The 18355-nt window shown below is 43.4% G+C and overlaps 1 protein-coding gene across 1 annotated transcript; it reads right to left on the reverse strand.

Annotated features, from left to right (window-relative positions):
* Nucleotides 1–2336: 2336 nt before the first annotated feature.
* On the reverse strand, nucleotides 2337–17421 carry LOC103975150 (germacrene A hydroxylase-like). Its single transcript, XM_065084565.1, has 3 exons — nucleotides 17067–17421; nucleotides 3366–3700; nucleotides 2337–3281 (listed from the first exon to the last, which is right to left on the reverse strand). Exons 1-3 carry the CDS (start codon nucleotides 17419–17421, stop codon nucleotides 2961–2963), a joined length of 1011 nt encoding a protein of 336 aa, XP_064940637.1. The 3' UTR covers nucleotides 2337–2960.
* Nucleotides 17422–18355: the final 934 nt, after the last annotated feature.

An 18355-nucleotide genomic window follows, 5' to 3' on the forward strand; every position in this document is an offset into this window, starting at 1 on the left:
TTACACACCAATCTTCACAAGACGATAAACATATCTTTAGGAAATTAGGGATTTTGTTTTATGCTTTTCTGCAGCGCATGTGATGTCGCCCCTTAAGATTTCCTAACAATGTATACATTGTGATGTCCTTAGATTTGTACAATAAGAATCAGACCGTGATAAGATCACGATAATGAGACCGATTCACCTTTAAACATAGATCCTAAATAATCTCGATCTTATATTATTCGAAAGGGACATCGAGATAACTGAATAAACTGGTGTGCTGTATACCTGTCCATATGATGGATGTAGTTGGTCTCATAGCTGCTCGTGTGGGGACACTAGGGATATAGTACAGGTGCTCATTAGAGAATGAGTTCACTGATTGATCCGCTTACGGAATGTTAGATAGTTGATGATGTCTTATTGTCAGACAATGATTCCGTAGTCCTAGTGGTGGTCCTTAGACTTAAGACACTAAGGATATCATGTATGAGTGGTACACTCTTTGATACCAGACTTATAGGTTTGGATATTTCAGATCTAGCACAATCGGTTATCGGGAGTGGTAGCCAACCTTACGAGGGCTATTGAATGTTCATAGAGGATCATCCACTCTCTGTGTCATGAGAGAAATATCTCATGTGTTCTTGCTCAAACAAATCTCTGGTAAGGGTCATTCGGATTGAGAGAGAAGGAGTTCTCTGGGAGAATCTGATTAGAGTGAGACTCGAGTAGAAACCGTATGGGTCTGACAGCACTATGACCGATATATGATCTCTGGGATATTAGATGTATGAGGGATTATAGGTACATGGTAATTAAGGACAGACATGTCCAATGGACTGGATTCTCCTGTATCGTGTGCAGACTACGGCATAGTGGCCTAGTATGTCTGCAATCGATGAGTCGAGTGAATTATTATGGAGATAATAATTCACTAAGCCAGAAGGAGTTCTGACAGGTATGACTTACGGCCAACTCGATATTGGGCCTAGAGGGTCACATACATATGGTGGGCATTGCGATGAGTAGAGGTTCGGATATGAGATATCCGCTGGAGCCCCTATCTTATTAGATATCTAATAAGCTCCTAAATTATTGGATCTTATGGATGAGATCCAAATAGAGCCCATGAGAGATTATTGGATATAGATCCACTAATCTAATATACTTGGGTAGTTGGATAGAGATCCAATACCCAATAGGGCAGGATCCATTAGGGTTAAGTTGATATGAGACCTCTATAAATACGAGAGAATCAGTGGTTCATAAGCTACAGCTTTTTGGTTACCTCTCATATTCTCTTCCCTCTCTCCACCTCAGATAGCAGTTCTGGAGTTTTGAGGAGTGTCATTGTAACCCTATAGTATGGATCATTGCTAAAGAGGAGGACTCTTAACCTCCGTCATCCTCTCATAAAGATCTGTAGTGCAGGTCTCCTAAGCACTGCTTAGCCTTCGCCAAGCATTCCCTAGCTTCTTCTAGCTATTGTTAGGCTTGTCCCAATAGGCCGGTTGTCTTCCCAACATGAGCTTTAGTCGCCACGGAGCCCCTCTTCAGCTCCGCCATCCACATCGCGAGCCTTGCGTTCGCTTGGGATAGTTGGCTCACCAGCATCCCAACATCACACGCCCAATCAGCCAGGCTCGTGACATAATGATGGTGCTAAACAGAAAAAGCAGAATTGGTTTCAAGGAGGAAGAAGGATTGGGAAACATGAGCTCTTACCAGGACCTTGTTGCGATAGCACTGATCAACCAGAGACTCGATGGAGGCCTGGTATATCAGCCTGCTCAAAACCGGGCTAAGCGACTGACAATAATACTCACCCGCGACCGCGTTGCTCTCCCACAACCTCACATCCTATGTCAACCCCTCCCACCTAGCCGGGAGAGGAGCCCCTCGGGTGGCAGGAGGATGGTTAGTCATCTCAAGGACCATGAAATCCCCAGGGGGATAGGAACCCAATTGACATAAGGGTCCAGGTCCCAATCGCCATGATGGGCTAGGGCACGTCAGGAGTTCTAGGCCTGCTTCCGTCGGAAGGAGCAGCTCTCCACACCCTCCTCTAACGAAGAAGGGACACCCGCCCCTGGAACGCTCCTCTCAGTATGCTTGGGCCTTTAATGAGACCACACTAGGACGTCCCCACCTACAGAAGGAGCTAGCCCTAGCGGTGGGATCGGTCCGACGGAAGATTCTGTAGATGGCTCTAGGTTGACCCTCACTCAAGTTCTCTGAGCCACCTCTTGCGAGCTTGATTGCTCTAGGAAGGGAGGGACACTCTCCTGTGGATTATAAGAATCCATATCAACCAATACAGAGGTCACTGGGAGCCCTAGCGGGTGACAACAAAGCAAAGCTCTAAAAGCTAGTAATACAATGACAAAAGCTCCACCATATAAAGACCTCAGGACAAGCTTGGTGACGATAAGAATGGCTCATCTTCAACAAAGCAATGCTCATACGAATTCGTTTGGGGACGATGCGAAACCCAAAATGAAGTCCACCACGGAAGACGAGCCTCCAATCATCAGATGATAGCAAGGGCTCGGAAAAAGGGTGCAACCTCCTAAGCAGATCCTGCCTCAGAACAGCTGACGACCCCCTTCATGATTAAAAGACACAAGCAATGCAAACCCTGAAGAAGGGAGGACGAATCATGGCCCAATTGGCACCATAGGCAATGTACCTTGACAACAATAAGCACCACCCACGACAGCATCACCCACAGCCATTAACCTAATGCGACGAGTCCCTCATCCCACGAACGTGATCGAGCAAGAACCCGCTGTAATGGGTCCCTCCTCCCGCGGACATGGTCGAGCAAGAACCCGCTACGACGGGTTCTTTCTCCCGCCCATGCAATCGAGCCAAAACTTGCTACAATGGGTCCCTCCTCTCGTGAATGTGGTCGAGCAAGAACCCGCTACGATGGGTCCCTCCTCTTACGGATGCAGTCGAGCAAAAACTCACTACGATGGGTCCCTCCTCCCAAGGACACGATCGAGCAAGAACCCATTGTGACGGGTCCCTTCGCCGGCTACGGCAGACTGATCCTGGCACTCTCGGGGGAGCAGCAGAGGAAGAGGAGGGTGCAGCCTCAGTGTCTCCTTAATGATCATCCTCAGGTAGTTCATCTCGTTGATGTCCTCCTCCCTCACCCTTCCCTTTCCTCCGACGGTCACCCTCACCTCCTGTTGCACCCTCTTCATCGCACCTGGATTTCTCATCAGCTCCGATATGATCCACTCCAGTGTTGTTGCTGTTGTCTCGCCGCCCGCCCCAAATAGATCCTTCACGTTTCCATTCCAAAAGAGAACCAGGAATTAAAACAATCTGATGTCGTTGTCCTGTGAGATTAGAGTTAGGAAGCTTACCAAGATTATAGCTTTGACGGCCACGTCTGTGAACGCGAATGGCAGGCTGCCTTCACGTTGGACTTTGAGTAAGACATCGACCAAGTCCTCCTCCACTTGCTCGGTGGAGTTCCTCTCTCTGTGCTCCCGAATGATGCTGCTCAGGATAGCATCCATCTCGCGGTGTAACCTTGGCAGCTTGAGAGACATGCCACTGAGCAGACTAACGAGCGACGATGATGGGAATAGGTCAGCCAAGCTGAAGCCTCCTGATGCCTCCAGTCCTCGGTTTAACACCTGCAGGAACTGCTTCTGATACTTGAACTTCCTCCCGATGATAGCCCTTGCTGTTAGAGCTAGCCCCAGAAAATTTACCAAAGAGTAATTTTGACAACCCGACAAAGACAATAAAGCGGAAAGAATAAAAGCACAAGAACACCAAATTTACGTGGTTCGGTCAATTAACCTTGACCTACATCCACGAACGAAAGAGGAGCAAATCACTACTATAAAAGAGACTATTACAAATGCCTTAGGAAGATGTTCCTAGGCCAGAAAACACCCGAAAATACTAAACAAGAAAAACTTTAACTATAAACTCAAACTATTGAACTGAGTATGGACTTAAACCCAAAGCAAACACTTAGGTTTTTCTTGTGGTGCCACTTATGGTGCCTCTGACTTCAAAGCTCATGCCCTTATTTATAGTTCCAATAGGAGATAACAAGTCTGGTTTTCCCGATGTGGGACTATGGGACTTGCTAAACTAACAAATCTACACCTTAGCATGTCCCAACAAAACTTGCTCCACTTTCTTCATAAAAGCCCCAACGGGCAATCACCAACAATTAACACCAACCAAGTCCAAGCACTGCTTGAACTTGTAAATCGAAAGAGGCTTCGTAAGCATATCAGCAGGATTGTCCTTTGTATGAATTTTCTAAACAAGGACCTTTCCCTCAGCAATGATATCCCGAATAAAATGAAACTTCACATCAATGTGTTTCGTCCTCTCATGATACATATGGTCTTTAGTCAAATGAATAGCACTTTGACTATCATAGTAAATTGTAGCAACACCTTGATGCAGACATAATTCGCTAGACAAACCTCTTAACCATAAAACTTCTTTAATCACCTCTGTCACTGCCATATATTCTACCTCTGTAGTAGATAAAGCCACGACAGGTTGTAAGGAAGCTTTCCAACTAACTGCACAACTGCCAACGCAAAAAACATAACCTGTCAAAGATCTTCGTTTATCAAGATCCGCAGCATAATCAGAGTCGACGAAACCAACCAAAGTGTCACGATTTTTCTCAAACTCCAAACAAGCATCTGAAGTCCCTTGTAAGTATCTGAGAATCCACTTCACAGCCTGCCAATGTATTTTACCTGGGTGAGACATATATCTACTAACCACACTGACTGCTTGTGAAATATCTGGACGAGTACAAACTATTGCATACATAATACTACCGATGGCACTAGAATATGAAACTTTCACCATATATTCTTCCTCTTCAACTGACTGTGGTGATTGAGCAGCAGATAGCCGAAAATGGCTAGCAAGAGGAGTACTAACTGGCTTAGCATTTTTCATGGCAAACCTCATCAAGACTTTCTTGAGGTAATTTTTTTGAGTCAAAAATAATTTTCCAACTCCTCGATCTCTTTTGATCTCCATGCCAAGAATTTTCTTAGGTGCTCCCAAATCTTTCATTTCAAATTCACTACTCAGCTGCATTTTCAAAGTGTGAATTTCTGACAAATTCTTAGCTGCAATAAGCATATCATCAACATAAAGCAACAAATACACAAAAGAGCCATCAGTTAACTTCCGAAAATAGACACAACTATCATATATGCTCCTTATGTAACCATGACCCAACATAAAAGAATCAAACCTCTTATACCACTGTCTTGGAGACTGCTTCAATCCATACAGGGATTTCTTTAATAAGCAAACATGGTCTTCTTTTCCATCAACTTCAAATCCATGAGGTTACTCCATATAAATTTGTTCGTTAAGTTCACCATATAAGAAATCTGTCTTAACATCAAGTTGCTCCAATTCCAAATCATACATGGCAACTAAAGCAAGCAAAACACGAATAGAGCTATGTTTAACAACAGGTGAAAATACGTCATTAAAATCAACACCATGTACCTGACTATAGCCCTTTACAACCAATCGTGCTTTGTACCTTGCATCTTCAACCCCTGGAATACCTTCCTTCTTTTTGAAGACCCATTTGCATCCAACAATTTTCTTACCCGAAGGCGGCTTCACAAAATCCCAAGTTCTATTCCGATGGAGAGATTCAATTTCTTCATTCATCGCGATCAACCACTTAGCGGAATTATCACAAGAAACTACATCTGAGTAGGAAGTAGGCTCACCAACTTCACTTGTTTCTTCTGCAACAGATAAAGCATATGCAACCAAATTTGTATATCTTTGTAGTGGTCGAATATCTCTTCGTGGTATATCCTTGGCTATGGAGTATTGCTCTTCTTATGGATCATCTGCGTTAGTAGACTCGGGACCATCTACTATCATTCTTTGAGTAGAAGAGTTCGACTGAAAAGAATCAGAACTACCAATCTCAAGCTCCACCTGCTTCTGCGCTCTATCATTTGTACAACTAGTAGATTCCTCTTTATAAGATAACATAGATAATTCATCAAAAGTAACATCTCTACTTATTATAAATTTTGGGGATTTGGGATCAGAACACCATAATCTGTATCCTTTCACCCCAAAAGCGTACCCAAGGAAAATACACTTTTTCGCTCGAGACTCTAATTTTCCTTCATTTACATGCATGTATGCTGGACACCCAAAAATTTTTAAATCAGAGTAATCAGTAGGAGTACCTGACCAAACTTCCTCTGGAGTTTTAAAGTTAAGTGCTGCAGACGGAGCGCGGTTGACAACGTAACTGTTGGGAAATTATGGGGGCGACATCATATGCGCAGCGGAAGAACAAGAAAACAAAAAATCCCCGATTCCCAAAAAGATGTTTGTCGTCGTGCGAAGATTGGTGCGCAAAAATCCGCAAAACACAAAACTGCGTATAAAGATTGTGTTACCTAGGGAGATCGTATATCCCTGTTTCCTTGCAGATCCTTAGGAGAGGGTGAAGGAGGTCAAGCGTCCTCCTCTCTAGCGGTGATCCACACAGCAGGGTTGCGACGACCCTCCTCAAAACTCCAGGCCTCTGAGGTGGAGAGGGAGAGGAGAATAGGAAAGGCAAGCAAAGACTCTAGCCTATGAGGCTGTGAATCCCTCCTATTTATAGAGATCTCGTGTCAAACCCTAATGGGTCCTTCCCTAGTGGGTATTGGATCTGCATCCAATAAGACAAGGGCTCCGTCGGATATCTCATATCCGAACCTCTACTCATCGCAATGCCTACCATATGTGTGTGACCCTCTAGGCCCAATATCGAGCTAGCCGTGAGTCATACCTGTCAGAATTCCTTCTAACTCAGTGAATTATTATCTCTATAATAATTCACTCGACTCATCGACTACGGACGTACTAGGCCACTACGCCGTAGTCCCCAGTCGATACAGGGGAATCCAATCTATTGGACCTGTCTATCCTCAGTTACCATGTACCTATAGTCCCTCATCCATCTAATATCTCAGAGACCGTATATCGAGCATGGTGTTGTCAGACCCATATGGTTTCTACTCGAGTCTCGCTCTAATCGGATTCTCCCGGAGAACTCTTTCTCTCTCAACCCGAATGACCCTGGCCAGGGATTTGTCTGAGCAAGAACACATGGGATATTCCTCTCATGATGCCGAGAGTGGATGATCCTCTATCGACACTCAATAGCCCTCGTAAGGTTGACTACCACTCCCAATGACCAGCTGTACTAGATCTGGGACAGCCAAACCTATAAGTCTGGTATCAAAGAGTGGAGCACTCATACATGACATCCTTGGTGTCTCAAGTCTAAGGACCAGATACACCACTAGGACTATGGAATCGCTGTCTGACAATAAGGCATCATCAACCATCCAGCATTCCGTAAGCGGATCAATCAGTGAACTCATTCTCCAATGAGTACCTGTACTGTATCCTTAGTGTCCCTACACGAGCAGCTATGAGACCAGCTGCATCTATCATATGGACGGGTATACAGCACACCAGTCTATCCGGTTATCACGATGTCTCTCTCGAGTAACCTATGACTGGGATTATTTAGGATATGTGTTTAAAGGTGAATCGATCTCATTATCGTGATCTCATCACGATCCGATTCCCATTGCACAAATCCAAGGACATCACGAGATATATGCATTTATGCAATAGTTATAAAGTGATATACGCCAAAATATAATAAGTAAAAAGATTCTGTATCAAGTCACATGTGCCATCACTCAAGTGATTGGCTTGCTGGGCACCTATGACTAGCAATCTCCCACTTGACCTAAAGCCAATCACCTATGTGTCTGATCCCCATCAGACCCCTGTGACGCTCAAAGACAAAATGAGACAATGGCTTTGTCAGTGGATCTGCAATGTTATCTTCGGATATAACTCTTTCCACTACTACATCTCCTCGGGTTACGATCTCTCTTATAAGCTGGAACCTCCTCAGAACACTTCTGATGAGACCCGGGTTCCCTTATTTGAGTAATCACCCCATAGTTGTCGCAATATAAGGAAGTCGACTTGTCGCTATCTGTATCGACTCCCAAATCTGTGATGAACTTCTTCACCCAGACTCCCTCCTATGCTGCATTTGATGCAGCAATGTACTCCGCCTCTGTGGTCGAGTCAGCAGTGGTATCTTGCTTGGAACTCTTCCAGCACACTGCTCCTCCATTCAAGGTGTACACATACCCTGAATTCGACTTGCTATCATCGACATCAGATTGAAAACTTGAGTCAGTGTAGCCTTCAACCTTAAGGCTATTACCTCCATATACTAGTAAAAGATTCTTAGTCCTTCTCAAGTACTTAAGGATACACTTTACTGCTTTCCAGTGCTCCAAGCCTGGATCCGCCTGATACCTGCTCGTGACACTCAGAGCATGCGCTATATCAGGCCCAATACATAGCATGGCATACATGATAGACCCTATTGCTGAGGCATAAGGTATCATATCCATGTTCGCCCTTTCTTCTGGAGTCTTTGGGGACATATTCGTAGAAAGCGATATCCCATGTCTCATCGGTATGAGACCTCTCTTGGAATTTTCCATGTCAAACCTTTTGACAATAGTTTCTATGTACCTGGACTGGGACAAGCCAAGCATCCTCTTGGATCTATCTCTATAGATTCTAATCTCCAAGATATAAGATGCTTCCCCTAAGTCCTTCATGGAGAAGTGTCTAGATAACCAAGCCTTTACTGTGGATAGCATTCCTATGTCATTCCCAATGATGAGGATGTCATCCACATATAACACCAAAAAGGTGATAGCGCTCCCACTTACCTTTCTGTATACACAAGGCTCATCTTCGTTCTTAACGAAGTCATAAGATCTGATTGCCTCATCAAATCTTATGTTCCAACTTCGGGAAGCTTGCTTTAGTTCATAAATGGATCTAAGCAACCTACACACCTTATCTGAGCAGTTCTTGGACACGAATCCCTTAGGTTGCATCATATATACCTCCTCCTCGAGGTTCCCGTTGAGGAATGCGGTTTTCACATCCATCTGCCAGATCTCATAACCATAGTGTGCTGCAATAGCCAATAGAATTCTGATGGATTTTAGCATTGCTACGGGTGAGAAAGTTTCGTCGTAGTCAACACCTTGCCTTTGACGATACCCCTTAGCCACTAGCCTTGCTTTATAGGTCTCTATCTTTCCATCTACTCCGATCTTTTTCTTAAAGATCCACTTGCAACCGATGGGTACAATACCTTCGGGCGCATCAACTAGGTTCCAAACCTTATTGGAGTACATAGAATCCATCTCAGAATTCATGGCTTCTTTCCACTTCCCGGAGTCTATACTCATAATATCCTCCTCGTAGGTCTGAGGATCAATATCCTCTACATCCTCTGCTCTAATATGTCCCACATATCTCTCAGGAGGATGGGATACTCTATCAGACCTGCATAAAGTTGATACTTGTGTATTAGGTACCTGAACAGACTCGGGCTGTAGAGTGGTACTTGAGCTTGGTTCTCCAACCTTGCTCAATTCTATCATTCTCCCACTGTCTCCGTCAAGAATGTGTTCCTTCTCAAGGAACACTGCTCTCTTAGCTACAAAGACCTTTTGGTCCTCGTGATGATAGAAATAATACCCACAAGTTTCCTTGGGGTATCCCACAAATTTGCATCGCTCTGTCCTTGATTCTAACTTATCGGGGTTGTGTCTTCTAACATGGGCAAGGCAGCCCCAGATCTTAACAACCTTAAGATCAGGCTTCTTCCCTTTCCATATCTCATATGGTGTAGACACTACCGACTTAGTTGGAACTCTGTTCAGAAGGTAAGCTGCGGTTTCTAGGGCATATCCCCAGAATGAGATGGGTAGGTCAGCGAAACTCATCATGGACCGTACCATATCTAATAATATATGATTTCTCCTTTCAGAGACACCATTGAGCTGAGGTGTATAAGGAGGTGTCCATTGGGATAATATCTCATGGTCCTTGAGGAACTGAGTAAACTCTGTACTTAAGTATTCACCTCCTCGATCTAATCGAAGAGTTTTGATACTTTTTCCAGTCTGGTTCTCCACCTCATTCTTATACTCTCTGAATTTCTCAAAGGCCTCAGACTTGTACTTCATTAAGTACACATATCCATACCTTGAGAAATCATCAGTAAATGTAATGAAGTAGGAGTAACCTCCAATGGCATGAGTTGACATGGGTCCACATACATCACTATGTATGAGTTCCAACAACTCATTGGCTCTCTCTCCAGTTCTACTAAATGGAGATTTGATCAGTTTTTCCACGAATGCAAGGCTCACAAGTTGTATATGACACATAGTCGAATGGATCTAGATATCCATTATTTAGCAACTTTTGAATCCTTCTTTCATGGATGTGACCTAGCCTACAATACCACAGGTATGCACTGTTCAACTCATCTCGTTTCCTTTTGGACATATTTACATTCATGATATGTGGAGTGGTGTCTAACATAAATAAACCATTATGCAATGTTCCTTTCGTGATGATCTTATCATCTAATAATATCGAACAACCATTGTTCTCAAAAACAAATTTATATCCACTAACTATTAAACATGAAATGAAGATAATATTTTTGATAATAGAAGGAACAAAATAACATGCATCTAATGCAATAAAAGCTCCACTAGGCAGATGTAGGGCGACCTCGCCAACAGCTAATACAGCAACTTTTGCTCCATTACCCATCTTGAGGTCCATCTCGCCTTTCTGTAGTCTCCTAGGCCTTGCTAGAACCTGCAACGAATTGCATATATGATAAGCACTACCGGTATCCAATACCAATGTGTTATCATAAGAGTCTGACAAATGGAGACTGATCATGAATGTACCTGAAGCTTCATCAAGCTTTTGTTTCGCCCTTTCTGCAAGGTACTCTTTGCAGTTTTTCTTCCAATGCCCATCTTTACCACAGTGGAAGCACTGGCCTTTGTCCTTTGCTGGGTCTTTCTTAGCAACCTTTGCTTTACCTTGTTTGCCCTTGCCCTTTCCCTTCTTAAGAGACCTTTCTGCTTTCCTTTTCTTTCTGGTCTCACTAGTGTAGAGAACTGGCTTCTCTTTCTTAATAGTACTCTCTGCCTCCCTCAACATATTGAGGAGCTCTGGGAGAGTCACCTCAAGCTTGTTCATATTAAAATTCATTATGAACTGTGAAAAGGAATCTGGTAGGGACTGAAGCACAATGTCCACACACAAGTTATCCTCTAAGACCATTCCTAGACCTGTGAGTTTCTCTATCCACTCAATCATCTTTAGGACATGGTTCTGAACCAGTGTCCCCTCAGTCATCCTAGCGCGGAAAAGGCTCTTGGATATCTCATATCGTTGAGTCCTTCCCTGTTCCTCAAACAATTTGCGGACATGTAGGAGAATGGATCTGGCATTCATCTTTTCATGTTGTCTCTGTAACTCTGGAGTCATAGAGCCCAACATATAGCACTGAGCAAGAGTGGAGTCATCAATATACTTCACGTAGCGAGCGATCTCATCCTCGCTTGCCCCTTCTTCGGGCGTAGGCATCACTGTATCAAGGACGTACACGATTTTCTCCGATGTGAGAACAATTCTCAAGTTACGGAGCCAATCCGTATAATTTGGACCAGTAAGGCGGTTGACATCAAGTATGCCACGTAAGGGATTTGAAAGCGATATTTTCTGAAAATAAAGATGTAGCAGAAATGAATAACAGGCAGATTTTGCAAGAAATAAACTATCAAGATATGGACTTCTATCTTAATATGCTCCCACTATTTTACTAACGAGTCACGCGACACCCTCAGCACGTGAAACGGAAGTCTCCAGCAGACTTCTAGTGGGGATCAGGATCCAATCAACGTCTTAGTGTAACCTCGAGGGACTCGACCAATCACACTAAGCCTAAAAGGTAGGCAACTCTTGCCGATCACAACTCCTTGTGATTCTCGTCCTGTTCGGCCTCCGAATCACCATGGCCTCGAGGGACTCGACCAACCATGATGCTCGGTTAAGTCAACACCTTCGTTACAAGATGAGTCTGATTTGATGATATACCCTCGAGGGACTCGACCAAGCATACCATGTCCTCAGGTCACCGGTGACATCTCTATGTCGTAAGCAAGATAGCGAATCGCGATATAGGTGAGTCTCGAGGGACTCGACCAACTCAACCTACACCGGGAATCGGTTCCTACTCATAACGATGGAAGGCCACGTGGGTCAATCTAATTGCCTCACGTTTACCGACTTAATATTATCGAGAGATGTTTCTATAATTTGGTCTCCTAATATGACATGTCACATATATACGTATTTAATATATATCTACATCGCATGCAAATATATATACATATCTAGTATGTGTATAAGCATTCACATCAGATGATCATGGACCACAACCTACTATGATTAGGCCCGAGCCAGTAGGCCTAATCACTCACATCAAGATCTATGTGTGCAACGGTGCATCTCCATGCCCTGTGATCGTCCATCTCGTCCTCGTTGGTTCCGTCGAAATCTTGATGCATCTCCATGCATCACGATCGTCCGTCTCGTGGGTCCCGCTATCGCATCCACGCTCCCGCTGCGCCTCCTCATGTGATTACAACTTAATCATAGGCACGCAGGCCCGACAATAAACGAGAAATATAATGAAGGTTCGCAGACCTCAATAATAATAATCACAAGTACACACATCACACGGTCCATGATCATCCGTCCACACATCATACATCACATGTATAAATAATCATCATCATGTAGGACTACTAGATAATAATAAAAAATAATAATCAACTAAACCTTTTAATTAATTAATATTTTTCTGAAATCAGGGACATGTAGGGAATTTCTCAATTCCTAAGGGTATTTTCGTAATTTGGACAAAAGATAGAAATTGGAATTTCTCAAATTCACAGGGGCAAAACTGTCCTTTTTTCCTAAAACCCTAATTCCCTTTGCTGCTACCGCCGCCGCCACCCTGCTGGCGGCGGCCTGTGCGGCGAGGGCGAGGGCAATGCCCTCGCCTGCAGGCGGCACGCCCGCTGGGGCGCTGCCGCTGCAGGTGGGCACCCCCCCGGGTGCCGCCGCCTCCGCGGGCGGTTCTGCCCGCGAGCGGTTCTGCTCGCTAGCGGTCGCCCCTGCGGGGTTTTTGCCAGTGGGAGCAACGGCCACAGGCGCCGCTGCCCTACGGTGCCTCAGCCCGCGCTGCTGCCCCGCAGCGCCTCTGCCCACGGGGTCAGCGGCCGCAGGCGCCTCTACCCGCGGGCTGCCAGCCCCGCCGGCCGCAAGCCTGCTGCAAGCAGACCGCCGGCCGGCTGCTGCAGGCACAGCGCTTGCGCATGCGCCGGCGCTGTGCTGCCTGGCTGCGGTTGCGACTGCTGTTGCAGGTGGCTGCAGGTATGTAGATCGAGGGCAGCAACTGTTGCTACGCTTCCTCGCTTTTGCTTCAACGATTTTGACGTCAATATTCTTCCTAAACACAACACACGCAGTTCAAAACCAATCATTCGCACGAACAACCTGGCTCTGATACCACTGTTGGGAAATCATGGGGGCGACATCATATGCGTAGCGGAAGAACAAGAAAACAAAAAATCCCCGATTCCCAAAAACTCCAGGCCTCTGAGGTGGAGAGGGAGAGGAGAATAGGAAAGGCAAGCAAAGACTCTAGCCTATGAGGTTGTGAATCCCTCCTATTTATAGAGATCCCGTGTCAAACCCTAATGGGTCATTCCCTAGTGGGTATTGGATATGCATCCAATAAGACAAGGGCTCCGTCGGATATCTCATATCTGAACCTCTACTCATCGCAATGCCTACCATATGTGTGTAACCCTCTAGGCCCAATATCGAGCTGGCCGTGAGTCATACCTGTCAGAACTCCTTCTAACTCAGTGAATTATTATCTATGTAATAATTCACTCGACTCATCAACTACGGACGTACTAGGCCACTACGCCGTAGTCCCCAGACGATACAGGGGAATCCAATCCATTGGACCTGTCTGTCCTCAGTTACCATGTACCTATAGTCCCTCATCCATCTAATATCCCAGAGACCGTATATCGAGCATGGTGTTGTCAGACCCATACGGTTTCTACTCGAGTCTCGCTCTAATCGGATTCTCCCGGAGAACTCTTTCTCTCTCAACCCGAATGACCCTGGCCAGGGATTTGTCTGAGCAAGAACACATGGGATATTCCTCTCATGACGCCGAGAGTGGATGATCCTCTATCGACACTCAATAGCTCTCGTAAGGTCGACTACCACTCCCAATGACCAACTGTACTAGATCTGGGACAGCCAAACCTATAAGTCTGGTATCAAAGAGTGGAGCACTCATACAGGACATCCTTGGTGTCTCAAGTCTAAGGACCAGATACACCACTAGGACTACGGAATTGCTGTCTGACAATAAGGCATCATCAACCATCCAGCATTCCGTAAGCGGATCAATCAGTGAACTCATTCTCCAATGAGCACCTGTACTGTATCCCTAGTGTCCCTACATGAGCAGCTATGAGACCAGCTGCATCTATCATATGGACGGGTATACAGCACACCAGTCTATCCGGTTATCACGATGTCCCTCTCGAGTAACCTATGACTGGGATTATTTAGGATATGTGTTTAAAGGTGAATCGATCTCATTATCGTGATCTCATCACGATCCGATTCCCATTGCACAAATCCAAGGACATCACGATATATATATGCATTTATGCAATAGTTATAAAGTGATATACGCCAAAATATAATAAGCAAAAAGATTCTGTATCAAGTCACACGTGCCATCACTCACGTGATTGGCTTGCTGGGCACCTATGACTAGCAGTAACAGGCCATATTAATTGCCTCTGCCCAAAAGTCCTTTGTCAACCCTGCATTTGAGATCATACACATTGCTCTCTCCAAAAGTGTTATGTTCATACGTTCGGCCACACCATTTTGCTAAGGCGTCATCCTAACAGTGCGATGTCGAACGATTCCTTCATTTTTGTAAAATTCATTAAAGTCACATTCACAAAACTCCATGCTATTATCTGTTCGAAGCCGCTTAATCTGTTTACTTGTTTGCTTCTCAATCAAAGCCTTCTATTATTTAAATATTAGAAAAACATCATTTTTATGCTTCAAAAAATAAACCCAAACTTTCCTGGAATAATCATCAATGAAAGTCAACATATACCTGGCACCACCCTTAGACTGAACATGAGCTGGACCCCAAAGGTCTGAATGAATATAGTCAATAGTACCTTTCGTTTTGTGAACTGCCGGAGAATTGAAGCTGACTCTTTTCTGCTTTCCAAAAACGCAGTGTTCACAAAAATCCAGTGGCCCAGTACTTTGTCTGCAAAGTAGACCCCTTTTGCTCAATATGCTCAAACCTTTTTCACTCATATGACCCAAATGCATATGCCATAATTTGGTGATGTCAGAATCAGACAATGATGATGACGAGACTACAACTGATCCTGTGACAGTAGTTCCCTGCAAAATATACAAGCTACCAGACCTACAAGCTTTCATAATAACAAGGGCATTTCTAGAAACTTTTATAACTCCACCTTCAGCTGTGTATTTACACCCAAGGGCCTCTAGAGTGCCTAAAGAGATGAGATTCTTTTTTAAATCAGGAACATGTCTAACATTAGTGAGCGTCCTCACAATACCATCATGCATTTTAATTCGGATTGTTCCTCTACCAACAACATCGCATGCTGCATTATTGCCCATCAAAACAATTCCACCATTACAAGATTCATATGTGGAAAACAAATCCCTATTAGGACACATGTGATAAGAACAACCATAATCTAAAATTCATTCATTTTTAGACATCGTCCTATCATCAATAGCAGAGAAAATATTTCCAACATTCTCATCAGTTACTACACTAGCTTCAACGGATTCAATAGTTTTCTCAACAAATTTTTCCTTTTGCTTTAATTTATTTTTCAATTTAAAGCAATCAAATTTAATGTGCCCTATTTTATAATAATATCTGCACTCCAAATTTCTATGTCTGGATTTAGATCTAAATTTAGATATACTACTATCAAATTTCCTTTTATCTGTTCTCCCCCTAACAACCAGACCTTCAGCCTGATTCTCTCTACTTTCCCCAGAGATATCTTTGTCTATATGCTCCTTAGATTTTAGTGCAGATTTAATTTCCTGATACGAAATTATTTAATAGGGCCTTATCCTCATCATTAATTTTTGCATCTATTCTCCAAATCCATAACAATAAAATCAAACTTATCAAGATGTGAAAGTATAGATGTACCTTCAGTCATCCAAAGCATATACAAACTCTGCTTTAAGTAGAGACGATTCTCTACTGTCCTCTTCATATACAAGGCTTTAAGCTTATCCCACATGCTCTTAGCCGTAGTCTCCATAACTACCTCCCGTAAAACCTCATCAGAGAGATTTAGAATAATGCTGGATCAGGCCTTCTTATCCATACCCACAAGATCTTCCATTGACGTACCATCTGGAATGTTCTCAGCCCCCTGTAATGCCAAATCAACTCCGTCTTGAACCAGAATGACCTCCATCTTAAGTTGCCACATGCCGAAGTTGACATTTCTGTTGAATTTCTCGACAACGATCTTTGATATTGTCATTGTTGCCAAAAGATCCCGAAACCAGGCTCTGATACCAGTTTGTTAGAGCTAGCCCCAGGAAATTTACCAAAGGATAATTTTGGTAACCCGACAAAGACAATAAAGCGGAAAGAATAAAAGCACAAGAACACCATATTTACGTGGTTCGGTCAATTAACCTTGACCTATATCCACGGACGAAAGATGAGCAAATCACTACTATAAAAGAGACTATTACAAATACCTTAAGAAGATGTTCCTAGGCTATAAAACACCTGAAAATACTAAACAAGAAAAACTTTAACTATAAGCCCAAACTATTGGACTGAGTATGGACTTAAACCCAAAGCAAACACTTAGGTTTTTCTTATGGTGCCTCTGACTTCAAAGTTTATGTCCTTATTTATAGTTTCAATAAAAGATAACAAGTCTGATTTTCCAAACTAACACTTGCGGTTATGTAATTGGTCATCAGCGCGAACTTGCCACTGAGATTCACGGTGCAACCACTGTTTGACGACAGATCCATGGACCGAACAAAATTGAGCACCTCTTCTTCCCGGATCGAGCGAAAAGACAGGACTCGCTTGATGCTCAGCAGTTCCAGTATGCTCATTTTCCTTATTTCCCTCCAGTAGGATCCGTAGGAGGCGAACGCGGGGCTCTTGTCGCCGTACGCTATGATCCTGACGGACGAAATCATCGGCCTGCTGGCGAAGCTGACGTCCTGGGTCTTCATGATCTCGGCGGCTGCTTCGGGGGAGGAGACGACGAGGGTGGGAACCTCACCGAGCTTTAGGAGCATGACGGCACCAAATTTCTCGGAGAAGGCACCAAATTTCCTTTTAATTATTGATTTTGAGTCCAAATCAATAATTAAAAGGAAAAGAACAAAAAAAGAGGCGTGCACATTGAGGGTTGCGAACGTGAGAGAGGGCAGCGATCGAGCGTGCAGAGAATGGCGGCAGCGCACAGCGAGAGGAAAGAGAGACAAAGAAATAGTGGTAAAATTTTATCGGTTTTGATTCAAATTTTATGTGAAGAATTATTACAGTAAACTCTATAATTCTAATAGTATTAATCTACAATTATCCTCTTTGAGATATTTTCTTGTGATATCTATTTTGTGAAACCTAAAATTTTTCTTTTGACGAGATTTTGATAATGATATGTTATTCTTGTATCAAGATATATGTTTTTGATATTTATTATCCTCTTATTATTTTAGAAAAGATTTATTGTAAACTTGTTATTATTATTATTGATAGTGAAAGTTTGAGGTAGACTACGGACCTGTGATTTTTTTCATATTAAAATTTTCATGTTAAAAATTTGATCTATTGATTTATTGTTCTACTGTTTATGTTATTTTGGTTGATATTTGTATTTTGATACCAAGTTGATATTTTTCACGTTAAAAATTTGGTTTCATTGATTCATTGTTCTACTGTTTATATTGTTCTAATTGATATTTACATTTTGATATATAAAGAGAAAAAAAATTATTCCGTTTTAATATGAATGATACGATAACAGACAGACCGATGGTATGACACAAGTTACCTATGAGAGGAAGCTTGAACGGACCCGGAGAAAGACTGGCGTAGCAGCAGGAGGACGAGGAAGGTGGTGCCGGTGAGCTGTCTCTATCGACAAGATGATAAGATCAAGAACGTGGTTTAATTGGAATTTAATTAAACTTAAACAAGATAAGATAAAGATAACGAGCAGATGAGCTG

This window comes from Musa acuminata, chromosome BXJ1-9 (assembly GCF_036884655.1).
Source record: "Musa acuminata AAA Group cultivar baxijiao chromosome BXJ1-9, Cavendish_Baxijiao_AAA, whole genome shotgun sequence".
In the NCBI taxonomy this organism is placed as follows: Eukaryota; Viridiplantae; Streptophyta; class Magnoliopsida; order Zingiberales; family Musaceae; genus Musa; species Musa acuminata.

Bases quoted from the DNA above. Each gene is read 5' to 3' on its own strand.
- LOC103975150 (XM_065084565.1), bottom strand. From the start codon at position 17,421: ATGCTCCTAAAGCTCGGTGAGGTTCCCACCCTCGTCGTCTCCTCCCCC. The intron at 3,701-17,066 runs GTGTTAGTTTGG...TTCTGGGGCTAG, and splicing joins GACCAATTACATAACCGCAA to CTCTAACAGCAAGGGCTATC. The intron at 3,282-3,365 runs GTAAGCTTCCTA...GGAAACGTGAAG, and splicing joins CCGTCAAAGCTATAATCTTG to GATCTATTTGGGGCGGGCGG.